This window comes from Castor canadensis, chromosome 4 (assembly GCF_047511655.1).
Source record: "Castor canadensis chromosome 4, mCasCan1.hap1v2, whole genome shotgun sequence".
In the NCBI taxonomy this organism is placed as follows: Eukaryota; Metazoa; Chordata; class Mammalia; order Rodentia; family Castoridae; genus Castor; species Castor canadensis.
In genome coordinates this window covers 184,935,644-184,949,968 of record NC_133389.1, presented here as the reverse complement: position 1 = coordinate 184,949,968, position 14,325 = coordinate 184,935,644, and the positions used below count along the sequence as shown (strand labels likewise).

At 51.9% G+C, this 14,325-nt stretch overlaps 1 protein-coding gene and 1 long non-coding RNA gene across 2 annotated transcripts in view; one reads left to right on the top strand and one right to left on the bottom strand.

Moving 5' to 3' along the window:
• Positions 1-14,325, bottom strand: part of Crocc2 (ciliary rootlet coiled-coil, rootletin family member 2) — a 64,056-nt gene that overhangs the window by 30,148 nt on the left and 19,583 nt on the right. Inside the window, exons 6-19 of the mRNA XM_074072251.1 lie at positions 13,677-13,780; positions 12,982-13,179; positions 12,510-12,606; positions 12,349-12,438; positions 11,990-12,196; positions 11,603-11,802; positions 9,954-10,136; positions 9,416-9,560; positions 9,012-9,158; positions 8,482-8,712; positions 4,040-4,233; positions 2,073-2,200; positions 1,571-1,740; positions 459-656 (exon numbers count right to left, since the gene is read on the bottom strand). Of these exons, the coding sequence (XP_073928352.1) occupies positions 459-656; positions 1,571-1,740; positions 2,073-2,200; positions 4,040-4,233; positions 8,482-8,712; positions 9,012-9,158; positions 9,416-9,560; positions 9,954-10,136; positions 11,603-11,802; positions 11,990-12,196; positions 12,349-12,438; positions 12,510-12,606; positions 12,982-13,179; positions 13,677-13,780 (2,292 nt within the window). The remainder of the gene's footprint in view (positions 1-458; positions 657-1,570; positions 1,741-2,072; positions 2,201-4,039; positions 4,234-8,481; positions 8,713-9,011; positions 9,159-9,415; positions 9,561-9,953; positions 10,137-11,602; positions 11,803-11,989; positions 12,197-12,348; positions 12,439-12,509; positions 12,607-12,981; positions 13,180-13,676; positions 13,781-14,325) is intronic.
• LOC141422702 (uncharacterized) overlaps positions 1-14,325 on the top strand; it is a 53,968-nt gene that overhangs the window by 30,148 nt on the left and 9,495 nt on the right. The gene's annotated exons all lie outside the window — the stretch shown is intronic.

Sequence of the window (14,325 nt, the reverse complement as noted above, 5' to 3'; positions counted from 1 at the left end):
AAGAAGGATGGATATTCAAGTAAGTAGAAGGATGACGGACACATGAATGGAGGGTCAGTCAAATTGATGGATAGAAGCATAGATGAGTTGATGAATAGGTAGGCAGATATGTGGATGAGTGTGTGGATTGGTGAATGGATGGGTATGGGGGTGGATGGATGGAAGGATGGATGGAAGGTTGGATGGATGAGTAGTGTGGTAGATAAGTAAGCAGGGGGATGTATGGATGAGTGGGTGGATAGACGGGTGTGTGAACAGATGGATGTAGAGATTGATGGGTGGGTGGGTAGGTGGACGTTTGTCCATCAAGACTGCTGTGGAAGACTAATGCTGCATTAGCAGTAATCAGGAATGGCTGCACCTGCCCGAGAGGCAACCCCCACGTGACTCTTGTGCTGGGCCCAAGAAGACAGTGAGGTGGGTGTGAGACCCCCCCCCACCTCCCCTACCTCCATTACCCGCTGCATCTCGTGCTCCAGTTGGAGGAGGCTCTCATCCCGCTCCTGCTTCAGGCTCTGAATCTCCTCCTCCAGTGCTTCCCTCTCAGCTGCACTTTTTGCCACCAGCTTCCTCTCCTGTTCCAGATGGTGTGTGGTCACCTCCTTCTCTTCTGCCAGGGGTAGACTGAGAGGCTCCCAGCCAAGGCCAAGTACAGGCTGTGAGGTCAGGGAATGGGAGACCAGTAAGCACCTGTGGTCCTGAGTGAGACCTGGCCCACAGGACACCAAGGTTGGACTGTCATTCCTGCCTCTCTCCCTTTGTCTTCTTCATAGAGTTCCCCAAGGAGAAACTGGGAAAGGCCTCTCCAGGTCCCAGCATCCACCATCCCCTCCACCATTAATCTAACAGGTCCTAAACTTCTCCTGTATTTCTGCTATGTGCTCTTGATGGACATGGATGGATGGGTGTGTGGGTGTATGTGTGTATGTATGTGTGTGTGGATGCCTGGATGGATGGACGGTTTGTATAGATGGATGGATGGATGCATGGATGGATGGATGGATGCATGGATGGATGTTTGCATGGATGGATGGATGTTTGTATGGATGGATGGTTGGGTGGGCAGATGGATTGATGGATGGGTGGATAGATGTCTGACTGTCTTTGTGTGTGGATAGATGGATGAATGGGTGGATAGATAGATTGATGAATGGATGGAGCATGGATGGATGGGTGTGTGGGTGTATGAATGTGTGTATGTTTGTATGTATGTATGGATAGGTAGGTTAGATGGATTGATGGATGGATGGATGGATGTGTGGATGAGTAGATGGTTTGACACATCAAAAAAGGCCTCCAGCGGCCTATGACCAGTGGGACAGATCAGATAGGCATGAGGCTATGTTCAGTCTGCAGCACTTAACCTGCAGCCAGGGCAGCTGATTCCTAGGCCCAGCCTCATCTGTGAGGGAGAGCCCACTCTGCACACCTGCTCCCCCTCCCCACTGCAAGGGCTTCCCAAGGAAGGACTGGTGCAGTCCACTTAAACTCCCACCCCACCACCTCCTCCTCCTAGAGAGGACATGTCAGACTCCCATGTAGTGGCCAGATGGGACCCTGCAGGACGGACCTTCTCTCTCTGGAGCTGGGCCAAGTCTTCTCGGTGGGCCAACTCCTGGCTCTGCAGGGCCAGCTGTGCATCCCGTTCCTGCTGGGCCACCTGCTGCTGCAGCCTCCCCATGTCCCACTGCAGCTCTGTCTCCCGGACCTCCCAGTCACTCTTTAGCTGCTCCATTTCCACTGTGAAGTGACAGGTGTGTCACCATGCTACCCTGAGGTCCCCGGAGTTATGGTTGCCTATGGTCAACACAAGGCAGGGTGGGTCCAGAAGGGGAACTGGCACAGGGAATGGGGTAGGAGGCTGCTGTGCTGACTCTGTGGTTGTGCCTCAGTTCTGAATCTCTGGCTGGGCAGGACAAGGGTGGCACAGCTACTCCAAGCACATGAGCTCCAGGCCCATGTTTGTGCTCCTCTGGGTTTCAGGGAGTTAGAGCAGCACATTTGGGGACTGAGTTCCCCCTACAGTTACTTAGTGGTGGGGGAGAGGGGCCCAGGAGAGCCTACCAGAGTACCTTGCAAAGCCTGCCGAGTGAGCCGGGCGCTCTTGGCCTCTCTCTCCAGGTGCTCCTTCTGGGTCTGCAGTTGTGTCACCAGCTGTTGGGCCTCAAAGAGGTTGCTCTCCAGAGAGTCCCTCTCAGCCCTGGAGAGGAATGACAGACAGAAGGTGTGCAGAGTAGAGCCCAGGCCAGATCAGGAGACCAGTAAATCAATGGATGTCCTGTTCATTTCAAATCTCTATGAGTGAATTTGACCCTTCACAAAAATATGTTTCAGGTGGAATAAAAAGCCAAATCCAGAAACAAAATCAAATAAAGTCATATCAAAATAACTCAGAAATACTTTATAATATTCTCAAGCAAGCCAGAAAAAATAAAGAGGCCACGGATTTGAATGCACTTAAACAGAGAGATGGAAAGTGTTTCTGCAGAAAAGATTCTGCATATTTAGAAGACAACTTAAGACAACTTCTAAGTTGTCTTCTGATTTGACTTAGAAGACAAGAATTGGAAGAAAATTTGCATTAAATATATAAACAAAGGGTGAACATCCATCATATACAAAGAGCTCCTACCAATAAATGACAGAAAGTCAGCTGATCCTACAGAAAAAATGAGAAAATGACTGTTACTAACAAAGAAAACATGAATAGCTAAAAACACAGAAAGGTTCTTGATCTCAGAAGGGCCTGGGGAGACTTAAATCACAGCTGTGCAGTGTTAATTATACACCAGGTTAGCAAAAGTTTAAAACAGTGAAATGTCCAGTGGTGGCAAGGACTGTTGGGGGGAGAAGAGGGAGTCTAAGTGCACATAACTGGACCCGGCAGTTCCACTTCTAGGTATGAGTTGTACAGAAACACACAAGTGCTGACAATGTATATCCAGGGATGCCCACTATAGCTTTCCATAGAGCATTAAATTAGACTTGACCGAAATGTCAAAAAAATGGGAGAATGTCTTGGAAATTATGGTACATTGAGTCTCGAGAGCAAGGATGAGAAAATTGTTCTCCATTCTTTTACCATGGAAGGATTTACCCCAAAACAACCTGCCAAGTTAGAACTTCACATGTGCATGACTCTGCTGTGTGAAAGGCTGCCGCAGTGTATTTGTGTGCACAGAAGCAATCACTCAAAAAAAAAAAAAAAAAAAAAAGTAACAATGCACAGCAACTCAACAGTGCCTGTTTCCAGGAGGGAGCTAAAAAGCCTGAATTTCTGACAATTAGCTCATCAGTGGTCAGCCAGCCCATGACCACCAGTGACTGATGCTCTGCCTTGGGCTGGGTGCATATATGGCAGGAAATCAACAAAGAAGGCCACACCACAGGCTCCCAAACACAGTGCTCACGAACATACAAATAGCAAAGGCATGGTCCCAAGTTGGTGGGCTGGGGAGGGCGGGAGCACGGGCCATGGGCCCTCCATCAGCCCCTGGCAGGCCCCGCTTCAGCTCCCATATGTCCCCACACATGGCTGCCCTTCCGCCAGGGCAGAGCTCTGGGGTTCCCTGGTGTTTGCAGGGCTCAGGTCAGAATCTCAGAAACCTTACTCTCTGCTATAGTACCTAGTCTCCCATTCTAGTCCCTTCCATGAGCACCTACGTGTTTCCCCCTCCATGTGAGTGAGTGCTCCCTTCCAGTTAGGCATATAGAAAACTCTCCCTTTGAATCTGCCTAGAACTCTCCTCCTTATAAAAGCCTGCCTGTTCTCTAGGGGGCATGGCCTATGCCGCTCAGATGTCTTTGCCTATGGCCTGGGACGTCCCACATCTTCAGGAAGGTGAGCCCAGGTCTCTCTCTGACGTACCTCATCTAGATGCTCCACCACCCCAAAGTCACCATGTTTCCCCTCACTCAGTCATGCCCAGACAACAGACACACTTGCCCTGCCCTATTTCTCTGTTCCCCCCCAACCACTATCCCTGGTGTCCACCACACCATCTGAGGATGAGATCCTGACTGGTAGGCTCATAAGCACCTGAGATCAGCTGCCTCTTCAGCCATAAACTTGCCCTGTCTCTCCAGGGCTTCCTGCTTGGCTAACAGACGGGCCCTCTCCTCAGATAAGGTGTCCTTCTCCTGCAGAGCCTTCTGAAGAGTGTCCATCTGGGCCTCCTGGTCCTGCAGGCTCTGTGTCAGCTGCTCCTCTAGGGCCTGTTTCTTGCGGGTGACCTGTGTATGTAGGGGGGACAGTGTGGCAGAGAAAGAGAGTGAGTGGGCAAGTGGTGTGGGGACTCTGTAGAGAAAAGAAGCGCTTCAGAAGACTTTGAGCAGAATGACACAGAGGTGAAAGTGGAGAAGGTGGGTGGCATAAGACGTATCAAGTCTCAGAAGCTCACACCCGCATTTTACAAAAGAGGGGATGTCCTCTCTGGAAACATGGCACAAATGCTATTGAACTGGGCACTTCCAGATAGGAGCCAACTGCCAACCTCAATTGCAACCTTTGCTGAACTGTAAGTGTTCAGGGGGCAGGACACCAGTCATGTAGCAGTAGAGGGTAACAGGAGTAGTGTTGCAAACCCATGCTTCCACCAAGAACATCACAAGAGTCTATCCCCGGACTCCACATGAAGCCTCAGGAGCTGCAGAGGCAGCTGGAACTGAAGGAGCTGACATCTTGGAGAGCCCACAGTTGGCATCTTTTCTTTCCTCAAAGCATTTGCTGATCTATAGCCTGGACTGAGAAAATGAGATGCAAAGAACTCCCAGTCAATAATTACATCCCAAGTTTCAGATGTTTTTCACAGAAGAGCTTGACTCTAGTGGTAGTGGTCAGCCAGAAATGGGTCACCCCACATAGAGACTGAGGTCAGGTATGAATCACCTCAGTCACTGATCAAATTGTTCATTGCCTATCTTCAATGCCTGTTGTAATCAAAGTAAATCCACTCTGGAAGAAAAGCATCATCAATATTCTTAAATTATTCCTAGAACTTTCATGTCTCATATTTGGCAATTAATCAACATGACCAGGCATACTAGGAGACAGGACCACATGACAAAATGCCACAGAAAAGAATAGAAAATGGACACAGATACTCCCTCACCCTCTGTGGCTGCCAGGATACTGGAATTATCAGATACAGAGTGTAAAGTAGCTGATTAATATGTTCAAGAATATATATGGTGAGATGTAGAATTTATCAATAGAACTGGATGCTAAGTACAAATAATACAATTTAAAAATACAATAACCAAAATTAATAAATTAGTAGATAGATTCAATGGCGGATTAGAAGAGAGCACTAATAATCTGGATGATAGATCAAATAATATTTAGACTGAATTATGAAGAGGAAGAAGAATGGGAACTACAAAAAAGAGTGTGATAGGCATACAGGGCAAGGAAAAGGTCTATCATATGTATAACTTATCGGGGTCTAATTCTGACAAAGACATTCTAAAAAGGAAAATTATGGACAAATACTCCTTGTAAAAACTGATGCAAAAATCCTTAACAAAATATAAAATGAATCTAAGAATATGTGAAATAGACAATACAATTTACAAAATAAGGAGAAAAATGGTATCATCTTAACAGAAACAGGAAAAGTATTTGGCAGATTTCAGTACCTACTATTGATTTTTAAAAAAATCTCAGCATACTAGGAGTCAAAGGGGGGCATTTGTGAAAGTCACACAGGTAGTATCAGAGTTCATAGTGAAATACTGAATTCCTTCCCCATGCCTGGGGGTAGTGGAAGTAATCCACTTCTATCCAGCTTTATGTCTTAGTGCAATGGCAGAATAAAAAGAAATAGAAGGGACCTGGGTAGAGCAGTCCTTGCCTGTAATCCAAGCACTTGGGAGGAATAGACACAGGATGATCAGAGGTTCAAGGCCAACCTGGGCTACATAGTAAATTCTACACCAGCTTGGGCTTCACAATGCAACTCTGTCTCACAAAACAAATCAAGGAAGCAAAAACAGAAATAAAAGGTATTGAGATGAGGAAGAAGTAAAATTGATTTTAGTCAACCATCATGTGTGTAATTTGTCAGATTCTGATTCTGACAGACATTACAAGAAAAGGGACCAATATACCTCATGAATATAGGTGAAAAACCCTAGATGAAAAAACCCATAGATGTTGGCTGCAACATCTCTGACCCCAGTGATCGCCAGGGTTGAGGTGGTGACCTGGATGGCTAGGCAGGTGTCCCCTCTACTGCTCCATGTGTGTCCTTCCTGAAGCTGAGCAGTCTGGTGAAGAGCATGACCTTCCCCAATAGAGGAAGATATTTCTTGTGTCATGGGTGTGCAGCTGTGCGCCCCACTAGAACCTGCAAACCCGCTCTCAAGAACAAGGTAGGAGTGCACACACGACGCAGTGTCTAAAAGGCTGTAAGACAGTGTGGTTTTGGTGAAAGAATGGACACGTTTGCACAGATCAACAAGTCCCACGTATGTGACCAATTTATTTTCAACATGCTGTGAGGCAACTCAAGGACGAAGGGAGGGTTTCTTAAAAATGGTGCTGCAACGTTCTCATGACACAATTGACCTTAGTGCCCACCTCATCCCGTGTACCTGTGGTCCTCATGCTTCAATGGACGTCAGAATTGCCTGGAGGCTTAATTAAAATTCAGCTTTCTAGGTCCTCCCCACAGTTTCTGATTCAGTAAGCTTGGGTGGGGCACAAGAATTTGCTGCTGGTTTGGAAAACACACTTAGAGAACCACAGAAATGAACGTAAAATGGATTAAAGACTTAAGTCAAGAGCCAGACACAAACATAGGAAGCCTCCTATGTTCTTCTTGTTCTTGGGCTGGGCAAAAGGAACTAGGAACTATTAATCATAGAATTAAAAAAGAATTTTTCCAATGTTAAATTTTTATGTCCATCAAAAATACCAGTAAGAGGCCACGTCTACAATCCCCAGCTACTTGTAAGACAGAGACCTGGAAGATCATAATTCAAGGTTAGCCCATGCAAAAAGTTAGCTAGACCACATCTCAACCAAAAAGCTGGGCACTGTGGCATGCACCTGTAATCCTAGCTATGTAGGGGCCACAGGTAGGAGGTTTGAGGTGCAGGATGACTCAGGCAAAAATGGAAGACCTTAACTGGAAAACAACTAAAGCGAAAAAGAGCTGGGGATCGAGCACCTGCCTAGCAAACTCCAGTACTGCCATATACATATTTAAGAAAAGATAAAGATAAGAAACAAACTCGGGGAAAGTATTCACAGTACATCTGTCTGACAAAGCTCTTGTGTCCACGGTATATGAGAAACTCCTATACACTGCAACCAAAACACAAAAATCCCAACCGAAAAAACAGGCAAAAGACTTGAACAGACATAAATATGCAGTAAGCACACGAAAACATGCTCAACGTCACCAATTGTCTCAGAAATCCAAGTTAAGCCCTCAGTAATGTAGAACTTCACACACAGAGTAGCTAAAAAGTAAAAACAGACCATATCAAGTGTGACAAAGCCAAGAAGCAACTGGAACTCTCTGACACTGCTGGCTGCTGAGTGAAGTAATACGACCACTTTAGGAAAACGCCTGGCACTTACAAACTTACCACACTCCTACACAGTGACTCCATAACTTCACTCCTACGTACTTGCTCAAGAAGAATGAAGTTTCTTACCTGTTTTGTCTATTATAGCCCCAAGCCAGAAACAACCCAGGTGTCCAGCAACAGGTGAATGAGGAATCAACTGGTTTATTCTCACTATGGGATATAGCTGTGCCCTAAAATACAAGTGGGCATACACTTAATCACAGATGACTCTCAAAGACTCTTGAGAGAAAGTAGCTGGCACAAATAAGTCCACACTGCCCGTGCAGGTGCCACACGTGGGAACAGAGGCGCCGAGAATAGGGCATTTGGGCAGTGATGAGGGAAGGGGTATGAAGAACCTGCTGGGCTGGCGAAGTGTTCTCTGCCTTGACTGTGATGGTCTGCAGGTGCCTGCAGTTATCAGGCACACCAGCCTGCACACCGACTTACTGCACACCAATGCTACTTCAACAAAAAAGGAGAGGGATGACCAGAAGACTGAAAACGGAAAGAGGTTTGTGCTGTCCCAAATGGGACAGGCCAAGCGGGACCTAGCAGGGACAGGGTTTCCAAAAGACCAAAACCATTTCAGATTCATTCTGCACAGAGTGGCTGCTCCTCAACAAGAGGGACAAAGGCACAAATGCATGTGTGAACGGCTGTGCAGACCCAAGCCAGGGAGCTGAGGCCTGGGATCCTGCATGAGGGCAGGACCTTGATCTTTTGCCTTCTCCTCCCACCCTGCATCCACAGGGAATCGGATTTGCACGGCCAAATTTGCACTACAAATTTCACTGTAGTTAGAAGGGCCTGTCCTGTTGCCTCCATCCTGATGCTGCTGGCTTCAAAGGCACAGCTAGCAATGGGTCTGGCTGTGTCGTCTGCCCACAAGCCCTGTCTCACCTGGCCCACCTGCTGCTGAAGCTGAGCCTTCTCACGCCTGAGCAGAGCCGCCTGCCCCTCCAGCCGCTCCTGCCGCTGCTCTAGGTGTCCACAGGCCTCCTTCAGGCTCCTCTGCTTGGCCCCCATGCGCTCCAGCTGCTGCTCTGCCTGTGCCAGCTGCTCCCTGGCACCTGCCCGCTCTTGTTCTACCACCTTCTGTTGCTCCCGCAGTCGGTCCCGTTCCTGCTCCAGCTGCCAGGCGGGAGGGAAGGGGTTGTGTTCAACCCATGTCCTACACATCCTAGGCCCCCTGAGCCAGGCCCCCTCCCGGGCCTAAGACAGGGCCACTGCCTCCCCTCCTTCAGTCCTGGCTAGGACTGTTGGTCAGATTCTCCCAACACCTGCTCTCAGGGAGGGTGGCCTCAGTCCTACAGAGGAAAAGATCCAAGGTGATGCATGACAGGAAGGGTGGGAAGGAATCTCATAGCCACCCTGGGGAAACTGAGGCTCTAGACAAAGTGCGTTTCCCCCTCCCCAGGTCCTTGCTTCACCTGGAGCACCAGGTGATTCAAGGTGCCTTTGTCCTGGGCCAGCCCTTCCATCAGGGCAGCCATTGTGGCCAGGGTGTCCCGCTGCTCCTGCCCCTCTGACTTTAGTCGTGTTACCAACAGCTCCAGATCAGAGTTGCTGGACTCAGCCTGGAGGGGGGACAGCAGTCACTTGGGGGCTCCAGGAAGAGGCTTTTGGATCCCCCTACCAGAACCAAGACTTCAGTCACAGGCAGTGACCAGGGGCCCAGGGAGGGACCCTAAGATCCATTTGTTGAGGACAGCAAGTGGTCAGGGGTGAAACCAGTACCCACTGGACTGTGATTCTGGGAACCCAGGCAGGCAAGGAGCAAGGGTGTGGGAGGCAAGGCTCTGGTGGACTGGGCACAGAGGGGCACAGGGCGTACCCGGGCCAGGGCACCACATAAGCTCTCTCTCTCACTCTCCACCACGTCCCTCTGCAGCTGTGCGGTGTTCAGTGCCTCCCGGGCCTTCACCAGCTGCTTCCTCAGCCCAGACACCTTCTCCTCCAGCTGCTCCAGGCGCCCCTGGCTGAGGCCGAGGCCAGAAGGCAGAGGGCGTGAGGGCCCCTCAGGTTGTGCTGGGGCTGTCCCATAAGACCTGTGGGGAGGGAAGCCACCAGCAAACCCCTCCACGCCCAGAAATCCCAAATGGAGCATGGAGCTCTTCGAGGGGGGTCAGACCACATGCCTGTGTGCAGTATGCATATATGATGGGGAGAGCAGCTAGCTCCTCTGCTGAGCCCACAGTGTGGTCCATGTGCACAGAGGCCAGGCACTGGGATGATGCAGGCATAGGAGTCGGGGTGGGGATGAGGTCTGGCCTGGGAGGAGCTGGACATCACTTTACCCCCTCTGGCTCTTTGGACCCCACCTGTGGGGGCAGAGCAGGTCTCCCAGCCTGAGTGACCCCTCTGAAGCCCACCTGGCCTCCAGCTCACGCTGACTCCTCGCACCCTGCTGCACCAGCTCCACTTTCTGCTCCTCCCGCAGCAGGAGACTTCTCCACAGCTCGGCATTCGCTGCCTCCAGCCTTTGCTTCTCTGCATCCCAGATGTCTGCCTTTGCTCTTAGCTCCTCTGCTGCTGTCCCCAGGGCCACCTTCTCCCTGGATGCAGGGACAGAGGTTGGAGCCCCAAGACATGTGAAGGGTGGGGGCACAGGTGCTGCTCAGGCACAATCAAGGTGGACTGTGTGCCCAGGAGAATGGTCCACAGGGGCAGGGTAGAGGGAGAGGGAGCTCAGGGAGGCAAAGGAAGGGTTGGGGAAGAGCTGAGGTGGTGAGCAACAGCTTCTGGCTCCAGCTGGCTGGCCGAGATGAGGTGGCCATTGTCGGGTTTGACCTGCTCTCTCAGATCACATGTGAGCTCAGGGCCTTGCTCACTGTGCACCCCATGTGATTAGCTCTCTGACACCTGGGCCATACTCAGCCAGTCCTTGAAGACCTCTGCTGGAGGAAGAGACACCTCCCCAGCCAATGTCCACCCAAGCTCAGATCTGGTCTAGAACCCCTGAAGTCCACAAACCCTGTACAAAGCCATCTGAGCCATTTTACTCATCAAAGGACTCTGAATCTCAGCTGCTCCCCCTCTCACCCTGTCCTCAGTGTCCCAGATCTGAGACCCCATTTCCCAAACGTTTCGTGAGTGCACTCAGGCCTGCCCACCATTCCTTATCAGTCCCCCATGGCTCCCTCTGCACTCTGCTTCTGGGCATGGTGGGCATCCCTCCCTCTGTGACATGGCCCTGCCTGCCTGGCTCGTGTGGGACTCCCTGTGGAGCCTGCACACGGTATGATTCCACACTCCCCTGTCCATTCCGTGCTCCCTCAGGGAAGGCTCCTTTGCCCTCCAGGTTTTCTTTCCTCCAGGAGCCTCCACAGCTGTGCCTGGGCCTCTGTGCAAGGCTGAACCAACCTGCTTGCAGCACCGTGTCCACCTGCCCCTGTGCCTCTCCAGGGCAGCACAGGGACTGAATTACACTCATTCCTCCTGCCCCAGCACTGAGCATACTCACAGGTTGCTCAGAGGAGCCACTATGAGGGGTGCATGGTGTGCACCCCTCCTAGGAGCGAGGGCAAGCTGGGGAGAGAGGATGTCTCTTCTCCTTGTGGCTGGGCTGCCTTCTGCAGGAAGCCTTCCTGGCCCATGGCCCACACCTAGCTCCCCTGAAGGATTCTCCACACACCCTCATTCCCAGTAGCTCTGGAGGTGGGAAGACGGGAGCAGAAGTATCCTGAGGTGCTGCACAGGGACCACAGAACCCCCAGGATGTACGGGAGGGAGTTGGATCTGAAGTTCTAGCGACGGTTGTTGAGGATGGGTAAGACCCTGGGAGAGGTAGGAAAGGGATCACCCAGAGGGAGTCTTGGAGCCAGGCAGATGGGAGAGCTGGCAGTTGGTACAACGAAGTAATGAGCTTGACTGTGCGTTGGGCTCACGAAAGGCATCTCGGCTTCCGGAAGGGGAGTCCAGGGCAGGCAGAGCACAGGGAGGAGGCAAGGGGACACGGGATCCAGCCCAGGCCCAGCCCTGCCCCTTCTCTCTCCTTCCCAGACTCTGCTGCCTCTGTCACCTTCCCAAGAGCTTGGTGGATGCCTGGCAGTGCCATGTCTCCTGCTTCTGGGCCTCCAGCTGGCCCAGGAGGTCCTCCTGCTCTTGTGTCCGGTCCTGTAGTAGCCTCTGGGAGGCCTGCAGCTCCTGTCGACACTCAGATAGTTGCTTCTGGAGCCCAGTCACTGCCAACTGGGAGGCCTCCAACTTCAGGTACAGCTCCTGCCAGGTGAGGTGCACTGTGAGTCCTGGAAGTCAGCCAGGTTTCCTCTATGCCCCCAGATAGGACCTAAGACCAGAGCCCCCTCCCAGGACTGTGGGGCTCAGAGGCAAGACTGGCAAGTAGCTCAGCTGGGCAAGATATGGGGCAAAGCTTTATCTCTGGTGCCAGTGGGCTGTGGCTACCTACCTGTTCCCGTTGTCGCCGCCTGTCAATGGCTGCCTGCACAACCCACAGAGCAGGATCCAGGCTGGCTGGGGAGAGGGCCCTGGACAGGGACGCCCCCCAGGGTGGGGATATGGCACGTGGGGAGCTCCTTAGTTGGTTCTGTGTCTCCTTGTCTTCAGTGCTGCTGCTCCACGCCAGCTCTGGGGACTTGAGGTCTGCCTGGGCCACCTTCAGGGAGCAGAGAAAAGGACAGAGGGGAAGAATGTGCTGGCCATAACTAAATGGGCACATTCCAGAGTATCTCCAGGGCCAGTTGGAACCATGGTCCCTGCAGGTCATCTCGGCCTGTACTGTGGGATAGATGCAGGGTGGGGCCACACCTCTGTGATGCTGGTCAGAACGCGCCGCAAGGATGTGACCTCATCCCCCAGGTCATCCACTGCCAGCTGGCCTCCACTGTGCCGGGTTTCCTGTAGGCAGAGACTCAGCCAGGTGCACAGATGCCACGCACTGGTTAATCTCCCCCTCCAGCCCCGCAAACCTGTTTCTGGATGCCCATTTTGAGGGATGTGATGGTCCTTTCCCTCTGCTCGTTTTCTTCTGTGAGTCTCTCCACTAGCAGCGTCTGCTCTGAGAGTCTGGGGAGAAGTAGGGGTGTGATAGGGAGGAGGCCCCCTGAGAATGCCGTAGCTCTGTTCTGACCCCTGTGGTGTGGCCTTCCTGTGCTGCCAGGGCCATGTCTCTGAGTAGGTCTCAGCTTCTGGCCTGATCTTAGACCTTTCCTGCAATAGAGCCTTCCATGGCTCCTGCTCTCTTGGGAGAGAAGCACCGATCCTGAGCTCAGCATTCAAGGCCCACAGTCTGACCTCAGCTCAGCTCTGCAGCCTCACGTCAGGATGCTGAGCGAAAATCAGGACCATAACACTGCACAGAAGTGATGTGGAGGCACCTGGGAAACTGCGGCTGTTCTTGGACTGCACGGGGCATGGGTGCACCCCTGTGCCATGGCCCACCTGGCCTTCAGTGCCACCTTTTCGGCATCCCAGTGGCCCTGCAGCCGTAGCAACTCCCCAGTCTGTTCCCGAAGACGCTTCTCCAGGTTGCAGGCTGTGCTGTTGGCTGCCAGCTGCAGGTTGGTGGCGAGGTTCAGGCAGGCTGTGTGCAGGTGCCGGGCGGTCCTGCCAGTGTCTGCTCGCATGTCGGCAAGACCCCTGAGAGACAAGGAACAGCATTATTGCTGAGCCCCAGCACCTGGTGGGGGGCTCAGGAGTCTCCAAGCCAGGCTGGAAGAGGGGGGGATTAGGTCACATCTGCTCAGGTCGTCCTCAGGAGAAGCCCCCACTATGTCACAGAATGACAGGAACATAGTAGGGCATGGGTGAGCAGGAGCTGGGCTTGAACCAGATACAGGCCTTCGAGCCTCTGTCTTTGTGTGTGAATGGAGGCTATGCACCTCACTTGCTACTGGGCAGGGTCCAAGACAGACTGGCAAGAGGCGCCCAGAAAGGGCTTGAAGCGTCGTGCAGGTGGGTGCCCATGTCACAGCATGCTCCAGTGTTATGCGCATCGCCCCACATCCCTCTCCCACTCCACCCATTTGTCCTCCCTCACTGGCCACCTCCCACAGGCCAGCCCCAGCGCTGTGCCCCTGTGGGAAGGGCCTCGTCCCAATGACTCAGACACTGTTCACATGGGCTCTGGTGCTCACCTCTCAGTGACTGCCCGCAGCTCTGCCAGGTGTGCTTGTAGGGCTGTGGCTTGTCTCCACAGCAAGAGGAAGATCCGGGGCTCCCTCAGGCTCATCCGCTGGGTCTGAGGAGCAAGAGGCCTGTGTCCACTTCAGGTCAGGGCTCTCCCCATCCCCTGCCACTCTTCTAGGTGGAGTCAGCTCCAGGGGGCTGGAGGGGAGCTTGCACACACAACATACTTTCTCACATGCTCACACATGCACAGACACGCCATACACACATCACATGAAGTACACTCATGCACACAAGCACGTCTTGCAGGAGAAGACTGCTTGTCTAGTGTGTTGGAATTGAACACAGGAAAAAATTTCCCAATGGATTTGGAGCCACAAGTTAGACCTCACATAGGTACAGCCTGAATGCACATTACCTGGTGTTTTAAAAGACACTTAAGGTGAAAAGTGACTTCAATGTGGCTTGAAGGCTGTTGGAGCCTCAAGGCACCCATCAGAAGCAAATGAAAATCCTTTCTGGCCGGGTGCTGGTGGCTCATGCCTGTAATCCTAGCTACTCAGGGGGCAGAGATCAGGAGGATTGCCGTTCAAAGTCAGCTCAGGCAAATAATTCATGAGACACTATTTCAAAAAAACCCACCACAAAAAAGGGCTA